This window comes from Chondrus crispus, genomic scaffold, assembly GCF_000350225.1.
Source record: "Chondrus crispus Stackhouse genomic scaffold, scaffold_200, whole genome shotgun sequence".
In the NCBI taxonomy this organism is placed as follows: Eukaryota; Rhodophyta; class Florideophyceae; order Gigartinales; family Gigartinaceae; genus Chondrus; species Chondrus crispus.
In genome coordinates, this window is record NW_005179073.1 from 41,494 (window position 1) to 61,045 (window position 19,552).

Genomic DNA, 19,552 nt, shown 5'->3' on the forward strand with positions numbered 1-19,552 from the left:
ATTGGTGGCAGCTACGAAACGCAACGCCCAAGGAGAAGCCTTGCCGAAGCAGTCGAAGAACCGTGAAGAAGTTTCGATCCCGAGGCTGCTGAATCCCACTCCAGTAGCTCCTAGGGGAACTCTCCCTTGGACTGAGCCGCTGAGAGTGCCGAGAGTGAAGCCTGCACGCCAGAAGAAGAAGAATGTTTCAAAGAAGGCGGCACTCCAGGAGCACGTCGGCAAGTATAACGTCGTGTCAGAGCTGGCGAATGCGCCGTCTGGTCTAACATTTGGACAACTTGTCCGTGGAGACGCTGAAGGAGCAAGGAAGAAGATGAAGCGCCTTCTATCCAGGAGATTGGGGCGTTCTCGCGCGTTTGCGGGCCACACGGATGTCTTCCTGAGGCGTCTTCGGGTAGTTACTGTTCAAGTTTATGGAACTGATGCTCAAGCACTATTGGATTCGGGTGCGGTGCGGAACATCATGTCGCCGCACCTCATGAAGAGACTTTCTCTGACGCCAGAAAGTACGAAGAAACACATCACTGTGGCAGATGGGAAGAGCTCCCCTTGTGTTGGATCACTGCGCCAGGTCCCCGTCTCGTTTGGGGGACTGGTGAGCATGATGGACTTCCTTGTCGTTACGGGAACACCATACGACGTCATCGTGGGAATGCCGTCGTTAGAGGAGCTCCAAACGTGCATTGATTTGGGGCAACAGCATGTCCAAGTAACTGTGGGTGAGGAGACGATTCGACTAAGTCATGAGATGGATGAAGACCATGAGAAGCCGGGATCCGCTACCGACAGTGAGGAATTCACGTCAGACTCGGGGGCCGTGCCGGCTGACTCGACTGACGTGGATGAAGACTTCGTCCTTTCGCTGCGTGAAAGGGTGCCGTTTGAACCAGACCTTGCCTGGGCGGGAGTAGTCACTGAGGACGAAGATCCTCATGCTGGACTTCCGGACCTAGCTGAGGAAGGCTCAGAATACGAGCCGGCGGATGAGAAAGAGAAGAGAGATGAGAAGGAGGAACTTCTCATGTCTAAGCTGAGCTATATCAGCAGAGAGAACGCCGACCGCATAATATGTTCTATCAAGAGTATGGGAATAGCTGCATGGTCTTTGGACGACCTCAGGCCGGCAGATGTCCCTGTGTCACATTCGTTTGAGTTAAAGGACGACAGGCCCATTTCGCCCGCCGTTCGGAGGCTCCCTCCGAGACACAACGCGGTAGTGCGCGAGGAGATCGAGAAGATGCAGAAGGCAGGGATCATTACCCCCTCTGTAGCTCCTTGGTCGTTTCCGGTCGTCATCGCAACGAAGAAGGACGGAAAACCTCGCTTCTGTGTTGGCTAACGCGCGCTTAACCGCGTGATGAAGGCCGACAAGTGGCCGTTGCCTAAAATGGAAGAAATATGCGACGACCTTGAGGGAAGCAAAGTGTTCACTACCCTGGACTTGTTCTCGGGTTATTGGCAAGTGCGGATGGCTTCATGGTGCAAAGAACAGACGACGTTTGTCTGTCGGTACGGGACCTTTCAATTTGAAGTGATGCCATTCGGGCTCATGAACGCTCCTTCAACATTTCAAAGGATGATGGATGGCGTATTCAAAGACCTGCCATTCGTCCGAGTATACCTTGATGACATGGTCATCTTTTCGAAGTCCTTGGACGTCCATGTTGACCACTTAATTGAAGTGTTCGAGCTGATTGCTCGCAGTGGATTGAAGTTGAAGCTTGCGAAGTGTTCCTTCGCGCAATCACAGACCAGGCTATTGGGGCACGTCATCGGAAAGAAGGGGATTGAGGTGGATCCAGAGAAGACATCGATCATTTGGGACACCCCCGAGCCGCGCGCCAAGACGGAGTTACGAAGCTTCCTTGGGCTAGCGGGGTATTACGGCCGATTCATCCCTAAGTTCGCAGAAGTCTCTGCATCGTTGCATGCTGCTACTTCTACCAAAGTCGAATTTGAATTTACGGAAGAGATGCGGACCGCCTTCCAGGAGTTGAAGAAGGGGGTGACGTCTCCTCCGCTGTTGGCGCTCCCGAAGTTTGACGAACCCTTCGTGGTCGAGACAGATGCATCCAACGTGCCAGTGGGAGCAGTTCTGGCTGAGAAGAAGGAAGACAAGAAGGTTCACCCGATACAATACGCCAGCAGGACGATGACGGAGACTGAGAAGAAGTACTCCACCTGTGAGAGAGAAGCATCAGCGGTGATCTTCGCGCTAAAGAAATTTCGGGTGTATTTGCTCTCAACGCAAAAGTTCAAGTTGATTACGGATCACCAAGCGCTTCAGTATGCGTTCAAAAAGAAGGACATCCACGGTAGACTTGCCCGTTGGATGGATTTCCTGGCGGAGTACGAATTAGAGATATTGTACCGCCCCGGCTCAAAGAATTGTGCCGCTGAATTTCTCTCGCGTCTACGAAAAGACGATGGCAGGCGCGAGGAGGATGAGGGGGACCTGGTATGTGCTGCCGCTTGTGCGAAAGGAGATATACTCGAAGACATGGAACCTCATGTGCGGGACACGTACCGTTATCTCGAAGGAGAAGAGATGGTCGAGCAAGATGCTGCGCAGAGGCGCAGAATCAAGAAGAACTCCAGGCGGTTCCTCGCCTGGAACGGAAGGCTGTTTTGCAGGATGAAGAATGGGATCAGAACAATCCCCTGTCGGGGGACTCGAATGCAGATATTGCGGTCGCTGCATGACGACATTGGCCACTGGGACGCTACAGCTACGAAGGAGTTCGTCCTTGACAGGCACTGGTGGCCGGGAGTCCATGGTGATATCTACGCCTACGTTCGTGGATGCGAAGGCTGCCAAAAGGCTGCGCCCATCCCGACGTACAAAAGCACGGCGGTGATACCAGTCTCTCAGCTCTTTGAGACATTCTCGATAGACTTTGCGGGACCCCTTCCCAAGAGGAAGAACGGAAAACGTTACATCCTGATAGCGGTCGAACATCTGACTGGTTGGCCTCTGGCTTGGGCAACCGAGACCGCTACGTCTGCGGAAGTTGTCAAGTTCGTGAAGGAGGAGATCATCCATTCGTTTGGTCCCCCTCGGACTATAGTCTCAGATAACGCAACATGTTTCAGCGCGACAGCGTTGAAGAACTTCATGGCACAACAGGGAATTTCATGGAAACCGGTCCTCGCCTATGCCTCGATGTCCAACGGAAAAGCGGAGCGTGTGGTTGGGACCATCAAGTGTTCAATTCGGAAGACGCTATTAGGTCAGGGCGCCGCTACCTCTAAATGGGAATCGGCGTTGAAACAGATTCTCTATGGGTACCGTCGGCGTCGACTGTCCGACGGCTTTTCCCCGTTCGAGTTGATGTATGGAGTTAAGCCGCCCTCGCAACCCCAGACCGAGTCGAACCAAATCCGATGAGGGGGCGTTGAGGGGCACAACTTGGAACTGTTAGCGACCCTCGCGCTCCGAGCGACGAGGACTGCTAAACAGCTGGACAGGAAGAGCAAGAAGATGGCAGTTATCTCACAACGCCAATTTGACGTAGGCAACCAGGTTCTGGTTTCCCAAGGAACAGCCTTGGGAAGGCTACGGAAGTGGCCTTTAGAAGAATCGAAGTACTACGGACCCTGCAGTGTAGTACGGGCGAACTACCCGCGGTACACACTCGTGTCGCCGGGTTTGCGCTACAGTCGACGGGATATCCACGCAAGACGTTTAATCCCTTTTATTCAGAAACCCGCACATCTTATGTAGATGTGATTCATGGGGCAATTGGCCCATGGACTGGTGCGGGGATGACTACGAGGAGTAGGAGGACAGAGACGATGTAGTTGAGAAACTTCGCTGGGATTGGATTCTCTGTGCGTTTTAAAGTCTGTGAGAAGAGTTGTTGAGGGTTCCGGAAAGAGTCGAAATGAGACATCAACGGAAGTCAAGGTTGTCCGATGGAGAGGGGGCAATGTGCATTCTAGCGGAATAACGAAAGAGGAGGCCGTTCGATCAAGGAACGTCGATGCTATAGGAGTTACTGTGACACAAGGGCTGGCATTGTGAGCTTTGGGGGCGGCAGAATGGTCGGAACGACTAAAGAAGACGTCTACATGCAGGGTGCGCCGGTGTATATGCGGCTGAGAGACACTGGAACTACGGCAGCGTATGATTCAAATGGATTAGTGCATAATTCATGCGCGATTTGGCGAATCTCTGACCGCATGCAGCCTTGCATGCGAGCCACAGGTCGTAGGCTTGATCCGTTGATGCGACTGTCACGTAAAGGCCGAGTTTGTCGAGCCAAAGGGCGATGAAAGCGTGCCCAACTTGTTTCTCGATCTGGTTCTGGAAAGATTTCACTGGAAGTCGGGCCTGGGAGTAGCCGTTGGAGATGGAAAGTCTTGTTGGTCCACGAAAATGATGTATTCCACTCGACGTTACAGTTCACCGGTTATCGTAAGACAGTTTTTGCTAATTTCTCCCGACGAACCGAACGCGGCCGAAGGCTCAGGCGACGCGGAAACCACGCGGCCTGACGCAAAGGCGACGCGAGAAGAACGTAGCAAGCCTTTCTATCAAGCGCAAGATGTTGGACTTTCCCGCCAGTGGAAGCCCTTGCCGTCTGCCTGGTCCGAGCCATGTCGCACAGAGAGTACCGCCCAAAGGACCACAGACCTCTCGAAACGCGGGGCGTTTCAACGAAGTCCCGAAACGGGAACAAAGAGAAACGGAAGCTCAAGCGACGCGGAGACCACGCGGTCTGAGGCTCAGACGGCGTGGGATGGTTAACAGCCGGAGGCCCGGGAGATGCGGAGACCACGCGACCCGGGGCTACGGTGACGCTGACCGCGAAAACCACAAGTTCGGGCGACGCGGAGACCACACCGCCCGAAGTTGAGGTTGAAGAGCCGGAGGCAGCGCGAGAAAGAAGCGATGCGGGCGTAGTCGGTGCGGTGGAATGTGGAGAGCCGGTGGCCGGGGGGCGGGACCAGAGCGGTTACGGAAGGAAGCGGGGCCAGCATATTTACGTGCAACGGCAGCCCCGTGGTCTGCCCTGACGAGGGGGTCATGTGAGATATTTTTAGGGAAATATTTGCATTTTACTGTAGAGGGAGATTTTATTCTGTAGTCAGAGATTTTATTTGAATTTTAGAGAAGCGCACGCGGACGGCCCGGCGGAATCCGGGCCGGGTGCGTGGACGCTTCTGGAAGGAATTTCGTAGAAATAAAAGAGAGAGGGTGACGGGCGCTGCGGGGAAGGGGGGACGACACTCGGCCAACCCTCACGACGGAACGGCACGTTCCCCAAAACCGCCTCCCCCATTTCACCACCAACACACCCTGCACCGCAGCAGATCTCCGCATTCACTCTTCTCCTTCCGATGCACCTGATTATTTTTGAAGGTGATAATCATCACCACGACTGCACGTAAAAGAGATATAGTGTGGTGAGTGTGGACGATTTGATGTTTGGGAAAGTGTGTCGAGTGGAGAGCGGAGAGTGGAATGGACGTTTTAAAAAGGAGTGCGAAACCAATTCCTACAGTATCACGTGACAGCTGCCGTAGGCAGTCCCTCATCTCGCTCAACAGCCATTGTGGGTGGCACTTTTCATGCGTACTGTATTGTTCGGGTGTGTCCCGGGGGGCATAAATTACAGTGGAGATTCACAACGTCGCGAGCTCGCTGTGGAGCTCGCATGCTATGTTTGCTGACCTCTACATCTGAAGTTACTTTGGAAAAAAAGGTGCAGTACAGTGTAGTGGTTAGGCCGGTCGCAGGGGGCGGGGGGGGGGGGGGGGGGGGGGGGGGGGGGTAGAGGAGGAAGTAGCAAAACCTGGAGTACCCGGAATCCCAATTGTTTGCGACCCACTGTCGTTTGGTAGTTGTCTACCTATTTTGTTCGTTCTCCCCACCGCGCGTACCTATCCTCTCTTCCAACACCCCTCCCTTGCTGGTGCACCCAGATTCCCCAGACGCACGTACCCCTTTAATACACTACGCCGTCAGGCCAAGAAGCCGACCCTGGGGGAATGCGCACAGGGCGTGCAGTATTCTTTGCTGATGTTGACATCAGCAGATGCCTGTCAATAGGCCTGTCAACAGGCATGCAGTCAAAAGTATCTTACAAGCGACGCAGCGATCCCACCCATCGATTGGCACTGCCAGCAGTTTGCCGCCCTCGCCTTCGACACGCTGGTCCCAGCGCTCCCAGGAGCAAGCTCCGCCGGCACTAAACTTTATGCTTACCCTTGAAATCCTTGCCCGCAAAAAGCTCACCGCAGCCACTGCGCATGTCTGAGGTACAGAGAATAGTAATAAAACAAATGCACGACGTTTGCGTGTATCAGTCATTTCTGACACACTCCTCGAGACATGGTCCGCAAAAGAACACATCACTTTATCCCGCGTCCTCCCGGGCTGTGCAGTCGTCTGTTGACGCTTTGATGCAGTCACTGACGAGATGCAATCACAGAAAGTGTTCCATAGCGGACAGCCATGCCGGGGGGTTTTAGTTCTGAAGCTTAATTGAGACACTTGGCTAAATACAGGCCCTTTGCTGCATCCCATTTGTGGGCTACGTGTACCCAAGGGTAGTGTCTTTTGCAGTTGGCGCAATAATCCCTGGTCGTTGCATGCGGATTTTGCATGAGGGCTTCAATGAGAAAAGAAAGCTAAAACTCTGTTCCAAGTAAATTAATTACCTGTTGTGCACAAGCACTGGATGCACGCCCTCCCTTGCTCAAAGTAGCATGCAGGCATGGAGGATATGCACATATCCGAGGACGCGGACAAAGAGGCTGATAATATACGGCAGTTGGGGTATGAATCTTGTGCTTATCAACCGGGTAAAATGGAATTGATTGAAATATCTGAATCCGGGGAGCATAAATGCAACAATGTGCGATAAAATAAAGGAAGCAAGCACAAATATGAGGCACTGCAGAGCCCAGTATTATGCACTGCTCTGCCTGTACAGTATCTTGCACAAGACCGTGATAAGTGATATCGCATCCGGCACAAGACGCAGATATATGATATCGCCTGGCGCACAAGACGGTGATATACAATATCAGACTACATGAACGGCAAACAGTGTCAAAAGGAGACCTTCTTTCTTCATTCCCTACGGGGCCCGGGAAGGGGAGGACGGGGATGCTCAGGGATGCGGCGGCGGCGCGGACGGGGGCGTCGTCGCGGAGGTGGGAGTTGACGAGGACGGCGGCGACGCGGGCGTCGGAGAGGTAGAACTGGAAGTGATCGGCGGTGTAGGCGGGGTCAAGCGGGGCGGCGACGAGGTTGGCGGACGTGCAAGCGAGGAAGGAGAGGACGAAGTGGGAGGAGTTGGGGATGACGATGGCGACGACGGACTGCGGGGCCAGCCAGGCGACGAGGGTGCGCGAGAAGGTAGCGATGCGCGAGCGCAGGGTGCAGTGGGAGAGGCCTTGGGGCGTCGAGGCGCAGGGCGGCGCCAGAAAAGTTAGGAGGGCGGGCGTGGAGGTGGTGAGGGGGACGTCGCGCAGGGTTTGGGGCGCCGGGGGGGTGTAGGGGGACATGATGGGATGGAGAGGGAGGGATCGTGGAAAGGGCGGCGACGACGGAGGGGGAATGACACGTATCGATTCAATGAGTTTTGCAAATCAAAACTGTGGCCCAGGAGATGTACTTTAATTCTGGATTGCAATATGATAAGGAGATATAAGTATTAAATTCCAGGTCCGGATGATAAATGCGTTATCACCCGGCCACGTCAGGGCCTCCTTTAAGACAGCATGGACAGCCATGTTTGGATGTATATGTTTGCGATTTTCAAAATATTACATGTCCAATAATTTAATGTATTGTGTCAGCGCGCCGTGATCCGTAAATTGGCTCAAGGGGTGCATCATACCGGGCTATCGATAGGGAAGCGAACGGTCTTTCTGAGCAGTGATGCAGGGAAGTGGCTGCAAAAAAGCCGCAAATCTCATTATCTTACAGTGCCTGGTTCGATATAGTGCCGTTTTCGGCCCACTGACAGAGGGAGGCACTATATCGCGATCCCCGTGTCCTGGCATTCAGGGACGTCAATAAAATGATTAAATTGAATTTTAATGTATGCTAAATTGGATCAATATTGAATTCAATCGCACTTATGCGGTAGGTGACAGCCAATGGTGTGCTCTCGTATGGCACGTTGGTAGCGACAGATTCCATTATTTTAACTTTGTGTGCGCCATCATACTGTTAAGAAAAGTATTAAATGGACCAATCAGGTGCACGCTGACGTCCATACATGTCCAAACATGCCCGTCCATGCTGTCTTAAAGGAGGCCCTCAGTGTGATAACGCTCGAGAGCAGTTATCACACCGACTATAATATTGAGCACTCGGCTATGCCTCGTGCTCATATCATAGCTCTCGAGCAGCTGATAACTCGAGAGCAGTTATCACACCGACTATAATATTGAGCACTCGGCTATGCCTCGTGCTCATATCATAGCTCTCGAGCGTTATCACACCTCGTAGCCGGGTGATAACTCCTATGTGTGCTCTCAGTCCAACGGCTCTATCTCGGGGCATGCGATATTTTGTCATGCTACAGTACAAGTATGTAGCCGCCACGCAGCGTAAACCTTAGAAACCCTAGTCTAGCCCCTGACGTCGCACGCCATCGATGCTCAGCGACTGTGTGCAGGACGACGTGTTCGGAAGCAAGGAGGACAGACTGCCCGCGCCCTACATGGCAAGACATTCACATATGCGGTTCTTTATTTCTGAACCCAGGTTAATATATAGACCAAGGTTAATTGCTGTGATCAGGTGTAGTTTGCATTACCCTTCGATACCCTAGGGTAAAGTCTTTACGTATCGGAGGATATCGCATGAAGACTGTCATGAAAGCCATACGTGCACACGTAGCACACGCATGACAGCGCAATTAGATCATCTTTATTCACCGCCGTATCACTGATCCCTCCCATTCCCTTATAAGGTAGAGACACGATAGGCATCAGTAAACGGACGGTATCGATCTTGCACCACAAAGACATGTCATTGTGTGGAGGAGATTGGAGCGCAGCGCTAGGGTGCGACAGCGATGCTCACGCCCGACTCTCCACCTCTCCACCTCTCCACCTCTCCTCTCGTTCGAGGCATGCGCATCGCGCCGAAAGCCCCCGCGATCTTAACACCGCTGCTGTGCGTTTGTTACACGTTACACGTTCGTCCCTCTCCCATCCATTTCTACGCTACAGCCTTACTACATCTGTAGCTAACGCCCACAACCGCGTCCACCACACCATTGACATTGACGTCGTCCTCACTGTTCATGCCCCCCCCCCCCCCCCCCCCCCACTGCCGTGTCCTCAACAGGTTACTCAACCTCTGCCACCATACCATTCCAAGTGCCAGTTCAGTCCGTGAGCCGGCAAATTGCCTCAGTTGTACGTTTCTGCACCATCATCAAAGAGACGCCCACTTTTTTCCCCCTGCGAGTCAAAGAAGAGCCTTGCTTTCACGCACGAAAACCATCGCCCTTGGCGTTGGAAAATCCCCCACGCCGCAATTATACTTCTTCGGAAACTACAATTGTGCAGGGCGTGCCAACGTCTGAATTTACTGGCAAAAACTGTTATTCACCTCTTTCACGCCACCGCTCTCACTCAACAATCACATACTCCTCACTGTTGATGCGCTCGAAGTCACGTGCAAGGCTCTTCATGTCAGTATTGCTGATGACAAGCACAAGAGCAATGTCCCGCATGCTTGTAGGCGCGCTCAGGCGCTTGCCCGGTACCGCCCTCCAAGACACAGAGGATATGGTTGAATCCAACTTGGGAATTTGCATTCTTTTCACTACCCCGGCCTTGGGCGGATGTATCGAATACGCTGCGTAGCGCCTCATCTCGGTGCTCTTGAATTTGTGCAGTGGAGTCTTATGTCCCATTTGCATGAGTAGACTGGTCTCCTCGAGTGCAACGCCGGAACACTCCTCGATAACCTTACCCACAGCGCCTCCTGCAGCACGAGCAGCGACTTCCATGAGCACCGGCTGCGCGGTGCCACTCTCCAAAAAGAAATCAATGTTGAAAACGCCATAGTCCTCGCAGTAGTCCCGCAGCTGATACAGCACGGCTTCCGAAAATTCCTCAAGCTTGGCGTACAGGGCGTCCGTCGGGGGCACGATAATGTTTCCAAGCTGGTGGCCTTGTAGGTATTCGTCGTTGGGGCGGTTGTGACGCATGGCGAAGAAAAGGCTGCTTCGTCCATCCACACGGACAACGCTTGTGTTGAACAGCTCTCCCGCAATGCGCTCGTCAATCTCAAAAATCGAGTCCGAGCATGCGTTTGCCTCGCACCACTGCAAAAGTTGGACGCTCCCATCCAGGCGCCAGGTTTTCTCGCTGCCCGCACCGACCACGGGCTTGATGAAGAGCTTGTGTCCTACAGTATCCATTACTTCTCGGACATATCCGTCCGGGTCAGAGCGAAATTTCTCAGGACTGAATACCACGTAGTTGGGGATGCGCACGGGTCCATTCTGTCCAATGGCCTTCTTGGTGGCATTCTTATCGAAGAAGGGCAGCATACAATGAGAACCAGCCCCAGGGATTCCCAAGGCATCGCGGACTTGTCCAGACAACAGGATTGAGTACTCATCGTTGGTTGCAATTCGGCATTTGTCCGGACGAAGTGCGCATGAGGAAAGGATTTCACTGACTGTTGCGACAAGAGGTTTCAGCGCGTACGAGTCGACGACACGGATCAAATCAAAATGGATAAACTCATGGGCAGGGACCTTTGCCACCCCACGCCGACTAGAAATCAAGACTAAGTTATGCTTCATGAATCGAATCTTTTCAATTTGCGCCCTGAAAGGCAGCATGTCGTGCAGTAGAAACGTAGTTGGACGGCTGGCGTCCAGCTTTTGTGAGATATTGTCAACATGGGGCGTATCATGAAACATTTCTTGCACAAGACTGACGACCTTTTCAGCACAACCCCAAGACAGGGTGACGCCAGCACCACCATGGCCGTAGTTGAGTACAACGTTGGTGCTGGGGATGCGTTCGAGAAGAACGTTCGTGCTTGTAAACGGATAAAGGCCAGTGCGAACATTTTCCTTGGGATCAAGCTCAAGGGGCCTGAGAGCTGGAAGAAGATCAAGACAACCCTTGTACATCTGATCTACGATTGGGTCATCGAGGGAGAGATCACGGTCCCACTGATTCGGCTGAGCCAGTCCTCCGAGAACGACGTGGTCCTTTCCTCGCGGAACAATGAACACGATGTCTTGTTCTGAACTGGAGCCCTCCTCGTGGCTGATGCAGTGAGCCGCCCTAGCAGCTCCGTTAGGTTGTTTAACCCAAACAAGGGCTCCCCGCAGAGGATACATGTGAGTGTCACCAACGATGTCGATGGCCCCAAGACCAGGAGATACGACGATAGCGTCGGCCTTGTAGCGCTTGCGGAGTGTGTCCTCCTCTAGAAGCACATGACTGTCGATGCGCTCTTGCAACAATATGCAGCCCTTATCCCTAGCCTGCTGCTGTAACCACGGCATGTATTTGTCCGTGTCAACCATGGGCGCCATGTGTTTGTAGCAGTCCTTGATGTTGTTTTCCACGAATTGTGGATCAACGCCCTCTGGGACGATGTGCATACCTCTTGCAAAGCCATCAACCTTGTCCTTGAGCTCGTTCATCTTCTCGAGATTGAAGCAACACTTGTCCACAGAAAAACGAAAGTAGAAGAAGACATCTTGCAGGTAGACACCGCATTCACCCTCTCCATAAGTTGAATGCAACTCTTTGAACTTGTCGTAGCTGACCATACACCAGTGCTTGGAGGATGATAGCGAGCGAGGGTCTCCATGCTGACCGCAAACAGCTGGGGGCCATTCCCAGAGAGCGCCCGCTACGTTCGATGTGATGTTTTCGTAGTGCTCAGCAACTACGGTTACGTCAAAACCTGCTTCACGCAGACCGATGGCGGAGGTGATCCCGACGACTCCGCCGCCAATCACCAACACGCGATGGGGCCTTTCGTTGCGGGATTGATGCGTTGTATTCGGGTGGGTCAACGTCATCCTGTGGGTCCGTTTTGGGTATGGATGCCTGCAGCGCAAGAGGCAGGGACATTTCCCTGGCTCTCTACAGTATTGGGCGACTCCGAAAAACATAAAAACACATTTTGTGTATGCGCAAATCCGCCGATTTTGATTGAGTCGGAGGTGTTTGTGCATACACAAACCGCCGATTTGCTCTTCGTTCCCCTCCCGATGTAATTGTTTGTGCACAGACACAAACGCACATCCGCACCCACCTATACCACCCTATATCATACCATGTGCTCAAATATTTCTCTGCGATCTGTCCGATCAACCCATCCCACCCCTCGGCAACCTCATTCCTATTTCGATCTGGCCTCCCTCCACACTTTCCCTCCGTCGTATCAGCCGCTGTCCAACCCCGCAGCCCAACGTCTACATGGCTCATGTTGCCGACTCCGACGAGGAGCCAGCACCCGATATTTGTCCCCAAGCCGGCGGCTCCTTCGTCCCAGCAACAACCCCTCCTACCACTAGCAAATGGAGATGTAGAGGGGTGTTACAATGCACTCCTTGTTATCCGCCTGTCTCGTCGTCTTCGCCCTTCCGTGTTGAGGCGGTGACGAAAAGTGATGGTGCGTTGCCTTTTTGCGCGTTGCAACAGCAAAACAAGGAGGAGATTTCTCATTTGGGTATCATAGGATAGGGCGTGAAGGGGGTACCGCAATCCGTCCGCCGACGTGCTGACACCTCACTGAGGGTGAATTGGCATTAAATGTGTCTTACACAAATTTTTGTTCACATGCATTTCCGTGCCAAGGCACAAAATACGACACACATACACAAGGAAATTTGTGTGTACACAATTTATGTTTTTCGGAGTCGCCCATTTGTGTGCATCAGTACCAGATGCTGTACCCTTCCCCGAGGGGGCAATTTGGTAATTATTTTGACGGAGCCTAACCCTGTGCTCCTTTTTTGTGACGGCTATTTTTTGCCCCAGTCGGGTTATTTTCTTCCTGCTTCGGTCTTGTTGAGCGCTACGTCCCGAGAGTAGGTTCGTTGAACGCAGAATTGTGTTGTCGTTAAGAAGATATACGTTTTGTCTCCAGGAGACCCGTACTTTTCGAGTAGTGTCCTCCCGAAAAGTGTGGGGTGGTCCTATTTTGTGATCGGGGCATAAACTTCACAAAATTCACACAAACGTCTCAAAGTTCTCACAAGTTTTGTGAATCTCGCTTTGTTTTTGTGAATCTCACTTTATTTTTGTGACGTCAACATCTCGAAGTGCTCTTTGTTGACTGTTTTGTGATTCACACACAAATTGTTTTATGACTCTCACACCATTGTCTCACAATCATCTCCAACATCAACAAACCATCACAAACCCATCTAAAAACCATAGCTGATAGCCTTGTTCTTCAGACATTTTACGGCCTTCACTCTCGGGCTTGTAACGCCTGCCTGTAGCCGGCGGTGCCCGACTGCGCAACTACTATATTGGTTTTACATTGCTGGATAGACGCAATCGTAGGACATTGCTGGATAGACGCAATCGTAGGACATTGATGGATAGACGCAATCGTAGGACATTGCTAAATTGAGCGCCTCTTACCTTGTAGGTATTACAGTCCGTACTCTTACATTCTCGCGAGCTCGTGGGGTTTGGATAAGCCCGTGACAGTGAACCCCTCTGTCTCGCGGACTCGTGGAGTGTAGACAGGTCTGCGACAGTGAACCTCCCTCTGTCTCACGAACCCTTGGAGTTTAGATAAACCCGCGACATGGAACCTCTCTTTCAAAAAAAGGACATCGAACAGGAACAGAAAAAGGAAAACAATAGAAACATCGAGTGACAAAGTAACGCATAGGCTAGAGGCCAGTCTTAGCCCGCGTAGTCGCAACGACGGAGAAAAGGAGAAGCAAATAGTAAAGGCAACAGAGCCAGAGAAACGTCGCAAGACAGATGCCGACAACGTCGCCGAAGTCAGAGGCTTGTCTTGACCCGCGGTGTCGCACCGTGGAAGGAAATCCGTTCTCAAAAGATTCTTGACTGTTTACTGTCACTGCCCGGCGCCGTCGCTTAAATAGGCGAGGTCGCGGGGTCTTGGACATTGTCCATCCTACTGTACTACTGTACTATATTCTGTAATGCACTGTACTATGCCATTACTACTGTACCTTGTCATATACAACCTTCCGGGCTGTAATGTACACAGTATGTCATCGGCCTGTAATGCTCACGTGTAGTTCGTCCGCCTGTAAGGCACACGTGTAGTCCATCCGTCTGTAAGGCACACTTGTAGTCCATCCGCCTGTAATGAACCCGCGGCGGTGGGTGCTGTACAAATTACAAATCCTGGCTGTGATACCACACAAAACTCCTTCAAGGCTGCGTTGGAGGTACTGTCGATGCGCGCTCAGTACTTCCGGGATCTGACGGATCAAGGGGTTGAGATGGCAAGACAGATGTCCTTTTTCGTCGAACAGGGACAGGATGCGGTGTCCTCCGAATCTTACCGTGTGAAACCAGATATCCTGATTGGATCAGTGATCGGGTTTCTGTAAATGAAGGTACACGTGCGAATCGACTTGCACTCAAGAACATGTCGACGTACCTGAATACGCAGGAACTTTCGCTATGGAGACGAAAGGGCATATGCGGCAGCGGCAATGCAATATGGGCGAATGCAATCCTCTGCTCGGAGGAAAGGTAGCAACCTTGACCAGCTCTATCAGCGGGATAAATAGAGTGACAGCATGCAAGCAATGAACATAGCGAGAAGCTCGAGCTCTGCTTCAATTAGCAATGCACCGGAAGTAGCAAGTGCAACGCGCAGTAATATGGCATAGACGGTAGATGCGGCAGCAAAGAGACGCGAGAAATCAGTACTTAAGCAGCGAACTAACGTAGTAACAAAAAGATAGCGGCAGCAGCCCAGCGTTCATGCTGATTACTTTGCCACCTAGTTCCTGCCTTTATCGCAGCCCCATATCAGTATCCCTACATCAGCCACGTCAGTCTGATCCTTGATCCAAATATAGCCAATGATCCCATAGTTATGCGCCCAGTCCTACAAACTGCACAAATATCGATGCTCAACCCCCCGGACTTATCGGAAGGCACCGACAAGTACCAATGGCGGACGGATGTAAAAACATGGGCGCAAATTGTTAAACTATAGGCAAAAGGAGGCGACAATCGAGCGAAAGGAATGCTAAACGCGTTGGGTCTAACCCTTTGTTTGTCATTAAAACGTGATCAACGCAGCATAATTGACCACGCACCCCAAAACCACACGATCTCACTAAACTTAGTTGATGAAGAAATTGCGGAAAACATGGCCGACGCAGTGAAGACTCAATTCAAACTCGTAGAAGAAATTGTTCAGTTAGTCGCTAAAGACTCACCTACAGATAGCATCAGACGACTGGTGAAGATTTCACAGAGTATCCATCAGTGTACACGTAGAAGAGGCGAGAAACCTGATGTCTTCGCGAAAAAGTTCCAAGGTATTGCAAAGAAATATCTGAATATGTGCAACACTTCCCAAAGCGTTAACGAGAGCCAAAACTTCGCGATTCTATTGCTCGAGAACGCAAACCTCCTATCAGCTACATTCAACAACATTGTCACTCAACTTATCACCAAGTCCGCATCGAAAAATGACTCAAATTTTACATCTAATGTCCTCATACCTGCGATGACTCTCGATGCGTTTGCGTCTCAAGCCACTACCACCACTGCAGCGATCACAACATGGGAGAGATGTTCAGACAAAGATTCCGAAAACGGCCATTTGCAGATTATTATCGATAATACCAAACGCTTGGTACACAAGATAAAAACAGCGACAGATAATGCTCACAAAGCTTGGGAAACCCACAACAGTAACACATGCCAGCATTATTCAATTAGTCTAGATGACGCGGTGGAAGCATTTTGCGATATTAAAGCCGATGAAGATACACCGGACCATAAAAGAAAATTGGACGGCGAAGTCGATCGAAGAGGATCCATGATGACCAAGCGTAGGGACCGAGATGAAATTGATTCACATCCACAACGCAAGCGGTTCGCTTCATACAACGCCCCAGGGACCGGAAAGAAAAGGGAGAGCAAATGTATATCATGCAGGAAAATCGGCCACTGGAAAGGAGATTTCATTTGTGAGAATCACCCAATGCATCACCGATGGAAAGGCAACAGGAATGAGAAAAGGGTTAGCTTCGAAGATAATCAGGACCAAAATCTTAAGAATGATACGTATTTTCAGTAAAGGGATCGCTCACGCTCCAGATCGACCCCAACCCCATCATTGATGAAGGAGCCCCATCCTCCACCGGAGGTATCCTAAACGCTACTACATTATGTGACCTTCTCGGCATCCATTTCGTCCTGGAAGCACCACGTGAAAAATACGAACACGGCTGGGGACAGGATTGTCATGACGCTCGCCCCATCATCGCAACGTGGACCTTGACCTTTATGGATCGAAATGGCAATCCAATAGCTCTTTCGTTTGACCTCAGCCACGGGGAATCGCCCTTAATAATAGGCTTGGACATCACACAATACGCGAACATAATCAACTGCGAAAGACCATCTCGATCAAACGACCGACGGATACAAAAATCCTTACACTTCTCACGTATATGACATGGGAAGGAACTGTGGCATAACGGCGGTTCGCGATTAGATTTAGATCAGATCAATACGAATCACACCCGCGCACACGTGTACCCCCACGTGTACAGAGGACGCGGGACCACACGCGTACACGTGTAGAAGGCGCGTACCACCGCGCGCACAGTACGCGTCTCACACGTGTGCTGTCAGCCCCGACGGCTGACAGCATTACAGCGTGGGACGACCCGTGCTACAGTAAGTTACTACAGCATACCGGTACTGTAGTATTATGATAGACGCATTGTATACATTAAATACGAGCGCGACCGGCGGCGGGGTAGGTGGACAAGCACGGACTTGTCCACGACCTACCGCCTAGGTCTGTCTTCCAGCTTAACTAACGAGCGCGATCCGCCTTCGCGCGCGTTAACCGGGACAAAGCGGGTAGGGGACAGCCGCGTACGCGAGCGAGCCTAGATCCGCCTCCGCCCGTCAGCGCTGGTACGTTACCCAACGCTGCTCCGGGGCGTCGAGGCGTAGATCGGCCCGCGCGTACGCTCGTCCCCGACCGTCCCGCTCTACCACGCTACCAGGGCCCGCTTCCCTGTCTCGTTAGCTGTGTGTTCTCCCCGTCTTCTCGCCCCTCGTACGGGGTCTACGTCGAGCTAAGTATACACCCCTCTCCGTTGGGGGGTGATATACTGCAGTGGTCTCCCGACCTAGAAGGCCACGCGATTATCGCGAGAAGAATATCGTTCGAATCCGCGTCCGCGCGCGTCGAAATGGAAGAAGGAACCGCCAACTCGATTCAGACGGAACCGGCGAATATGGAGTCAACCGCGCGCCGCGCCTCCGAGTCAGGCGCGCTGCGCGCCCCCTTCGGCGGCGGCGCCGCAGTTCCTACCGACCGCGAACCGTGGCCTGGGTTTTCAGAAGGACGGGCTCGCGCGATGTATGACAGGATCGCGGAATACATCGAGGACGTCCGGACCTCGCTTCGAATTGACGTCTCGGACGCGATATATACGCGCTGTATGGAAGAGCTACGCTCGCTTCGCGAAGGAAGGTTTGACCGCGTCTCCCAATCTTTAGAGAACCTCCGAGCACTAGTCGACCAGCTACAGAGTCGGCTAGCGCTCGTCGAGGATTCGCGTCTCGATTCCCCTGTCGAGGACAGGGAAGGCCGCCCTGAGAGGTTGGCCTCATCAAGACGACCTGACGCACAACCCTTCCCGTCGGCGGAGCAAATACACGCGTTTGCCCATATGGCCGCGGAACTCAACTCGACGCGGAGACGCGCTCGCGAGGTGGAACAGAACCCGACCAACAGGTCGCCCGGAGCCCCTACGAGGGGGCCCGGTGCCACTGTTCCCCCGATCGCGTCAGACGCGCCAGAGTTCCGACCGACGGGTGCCGGATCCAGTCGGTACGCGGATGGCCCAAGACCACCAATGGACGCGAATGTCGCGTCCGAAACCCAAGCCCTCCCGTAGGTCGCCGGAGACATACGGGGGATGAAACGCGTACCGTACGCGGACGACCAGGACCGTGGAGGAGCCGCCCGCGGATCAAGAGAACCGATTCTCTCTTTCGATCCTCGCTGGGGCGGCTACCAGCCGGTGGACCTCACCGCGCATCCCGGTCCGGTCGATATCCGAACGCTGCCCGTCACCCCTTTCGGGACGTTGGGACCCGCGGCACCCGGGGTTGAGCCCGTCCATACCATGATACAGGGTTCCAGCGATGTCGCAAACTACCGCATGTATCGGTTGGACAATACGTCGAGGCTCGCTACCTCGGGAGACGCGGGACGGATCCCGAAGTACGTCCAGCGCTGTCGTGGGATTCGACCCACGATGCGCAGCTTCGACGGCACTGACGCGATTCAGTTACTACCGTTCTTGAAGGATATACGTATCACCTTCAACGCGCAACACCTAACCGAAGGTGTTGCCGTCCGCGTCTTCGCGCATTTTCTTGAACGCGACGCGGAAAGATTGTATACGAGTTACACCATGCGCGGACTACGCGCTGGCCAGCTTCACGACGACGTAAGCTGGCCTGGTCTCGTCAACCAGTTCATCAAACGCTACCTCACGGACGACGTGTTAGGTGAATCGTATGATACATTCGCGACCGCGCGACAGCAACCCCACGAGACGGAGAACGCGTACGCGGATCGATTGGAGTCCGCCGCGTTCCGATGCACCGGAGTGTTCACCGAACAAGCACTCGCGCATTATTTCGTGCGCGGACTAGCCCCGGCGACCCGAGCCGCCGTGGCTGAGACGGTGCAACGACTGCCCGGATCGCAGAAGACAGACGTCTCAAGCATCCGCCGTATAGCGACGGCGGAAGGTACTACCTTCCGCGCGCGTCACGGCCTACCCCTGCCGGATCCGAAACCGGCAGGGAGAGCGGGTCGACCATCGAGGTCGAACGCGACAAGTTCACCAGCGATAGCCCTCCATATTGGAGAAGCTGAGTGGCAGGCCGACCCTTTCCTCATCGCGCGAGGCATGGAGCAAGGAGGAGGTCGACCTCCCACACCGGCGTCAACGCGGTCGAACGGAAGCTTCGCCACCGCGTTCGCGCATACTCCGCGCCTGCCAAGTGGTACGGACCACAAGGTGCAGGAGCTGGACATTTCGCGTCAAGGAGGGGATCGCATATCGGCAAGCGTCCCCAAGTTAACCGAAGAGGAGACGCGTCACGCGGCATCTTTCGCATCCACAGACGGTAGCGCGTACGTCTGTTGGCTATGCCGTACGTACGGGCATGCCATGTACGCGTGTCCATTCCTGTCGCCCGAGCAACGGATGTTCACTGCGTACAGGAATTACAAGTACCAGATGGAGACGCGTCCTGGGATGCGCAACGTCCTCCAGCAATCGGTTCGCGAGGACCGATTTCCGCGTCAAGGGTACCC

General features: G+C 53.0%; 4 protein-coding genes; 1 reads left to right on the forward strand and 3 right to left on the reverse strand.

The window, feature by feature from the left end:
* Positions 1-8,059: 8,059 nt before the first annotated feature.
* On the forward strand, positions 8,060-8,269 carry CHC_T00003783001 (hypothetical protein). The gene has a single exon (XM_005714955.1). The coding sequence runs from the start codon at positions 8,060-8,062 to the stop codon at positions 8,267-8,269; it is 210 nt and encodes a 69-aa protein (XP_005715012.1).
* A 429-nt stretch (positions 8,270-8,698) lies between these two features.
* CHC_T00003784001 (hypothetical protein) lies at positions 8,699-8,925 on the reverse strand. XM_005714956.1 is given in 2 exon segments: positions 8,699-8,805; positions 8,806-8,925. The coding sequence occupies 1 exon segment, from the start codon at positions 8,923-8,925 to the stop codon at positions 8,806-8,808; it is 120 nt and encodes a 39-aa protein (XP_005715013.1). The 3' UTR covers positions 8,699-8,805.
* A 677-nt stretch (positions 8,926-9,602) lies between these two features.
* Positions 9,603-12,032, reverse strand: CHC_T00003785001 (hypothetical protein). The gene has a single exon (XM_005714957.1). The coding sequence runs from the start codon at positions 12,030-12,032 to the stop codon at positions 9,603-9,605; it is 2,430 nt and encodes an 809-aa protein (XP_005715014.1).
* A 730-nt stretch (positions 12,033-12,762) lies between these two features.
* Positions 12,763-12,883, reverse strand: CHC_T00003786001 (hypothetical protein). XM_005714958.1 is given in 2 exon segments: positions 12,763-12,775; positions 12,776-12,883. The coding sequence occupies 1 exon segment, from the start codon at positions 12,881-12,883 to the stop codon at positions 12,776-12,778; it is 108 nt and encodes a 35-aa protein (XP_005715015.1). The 3' UTR covers positions 12,763-12,775.
* Positions 12,884-19,552: the final 6,669 nt, after the last annotated feature.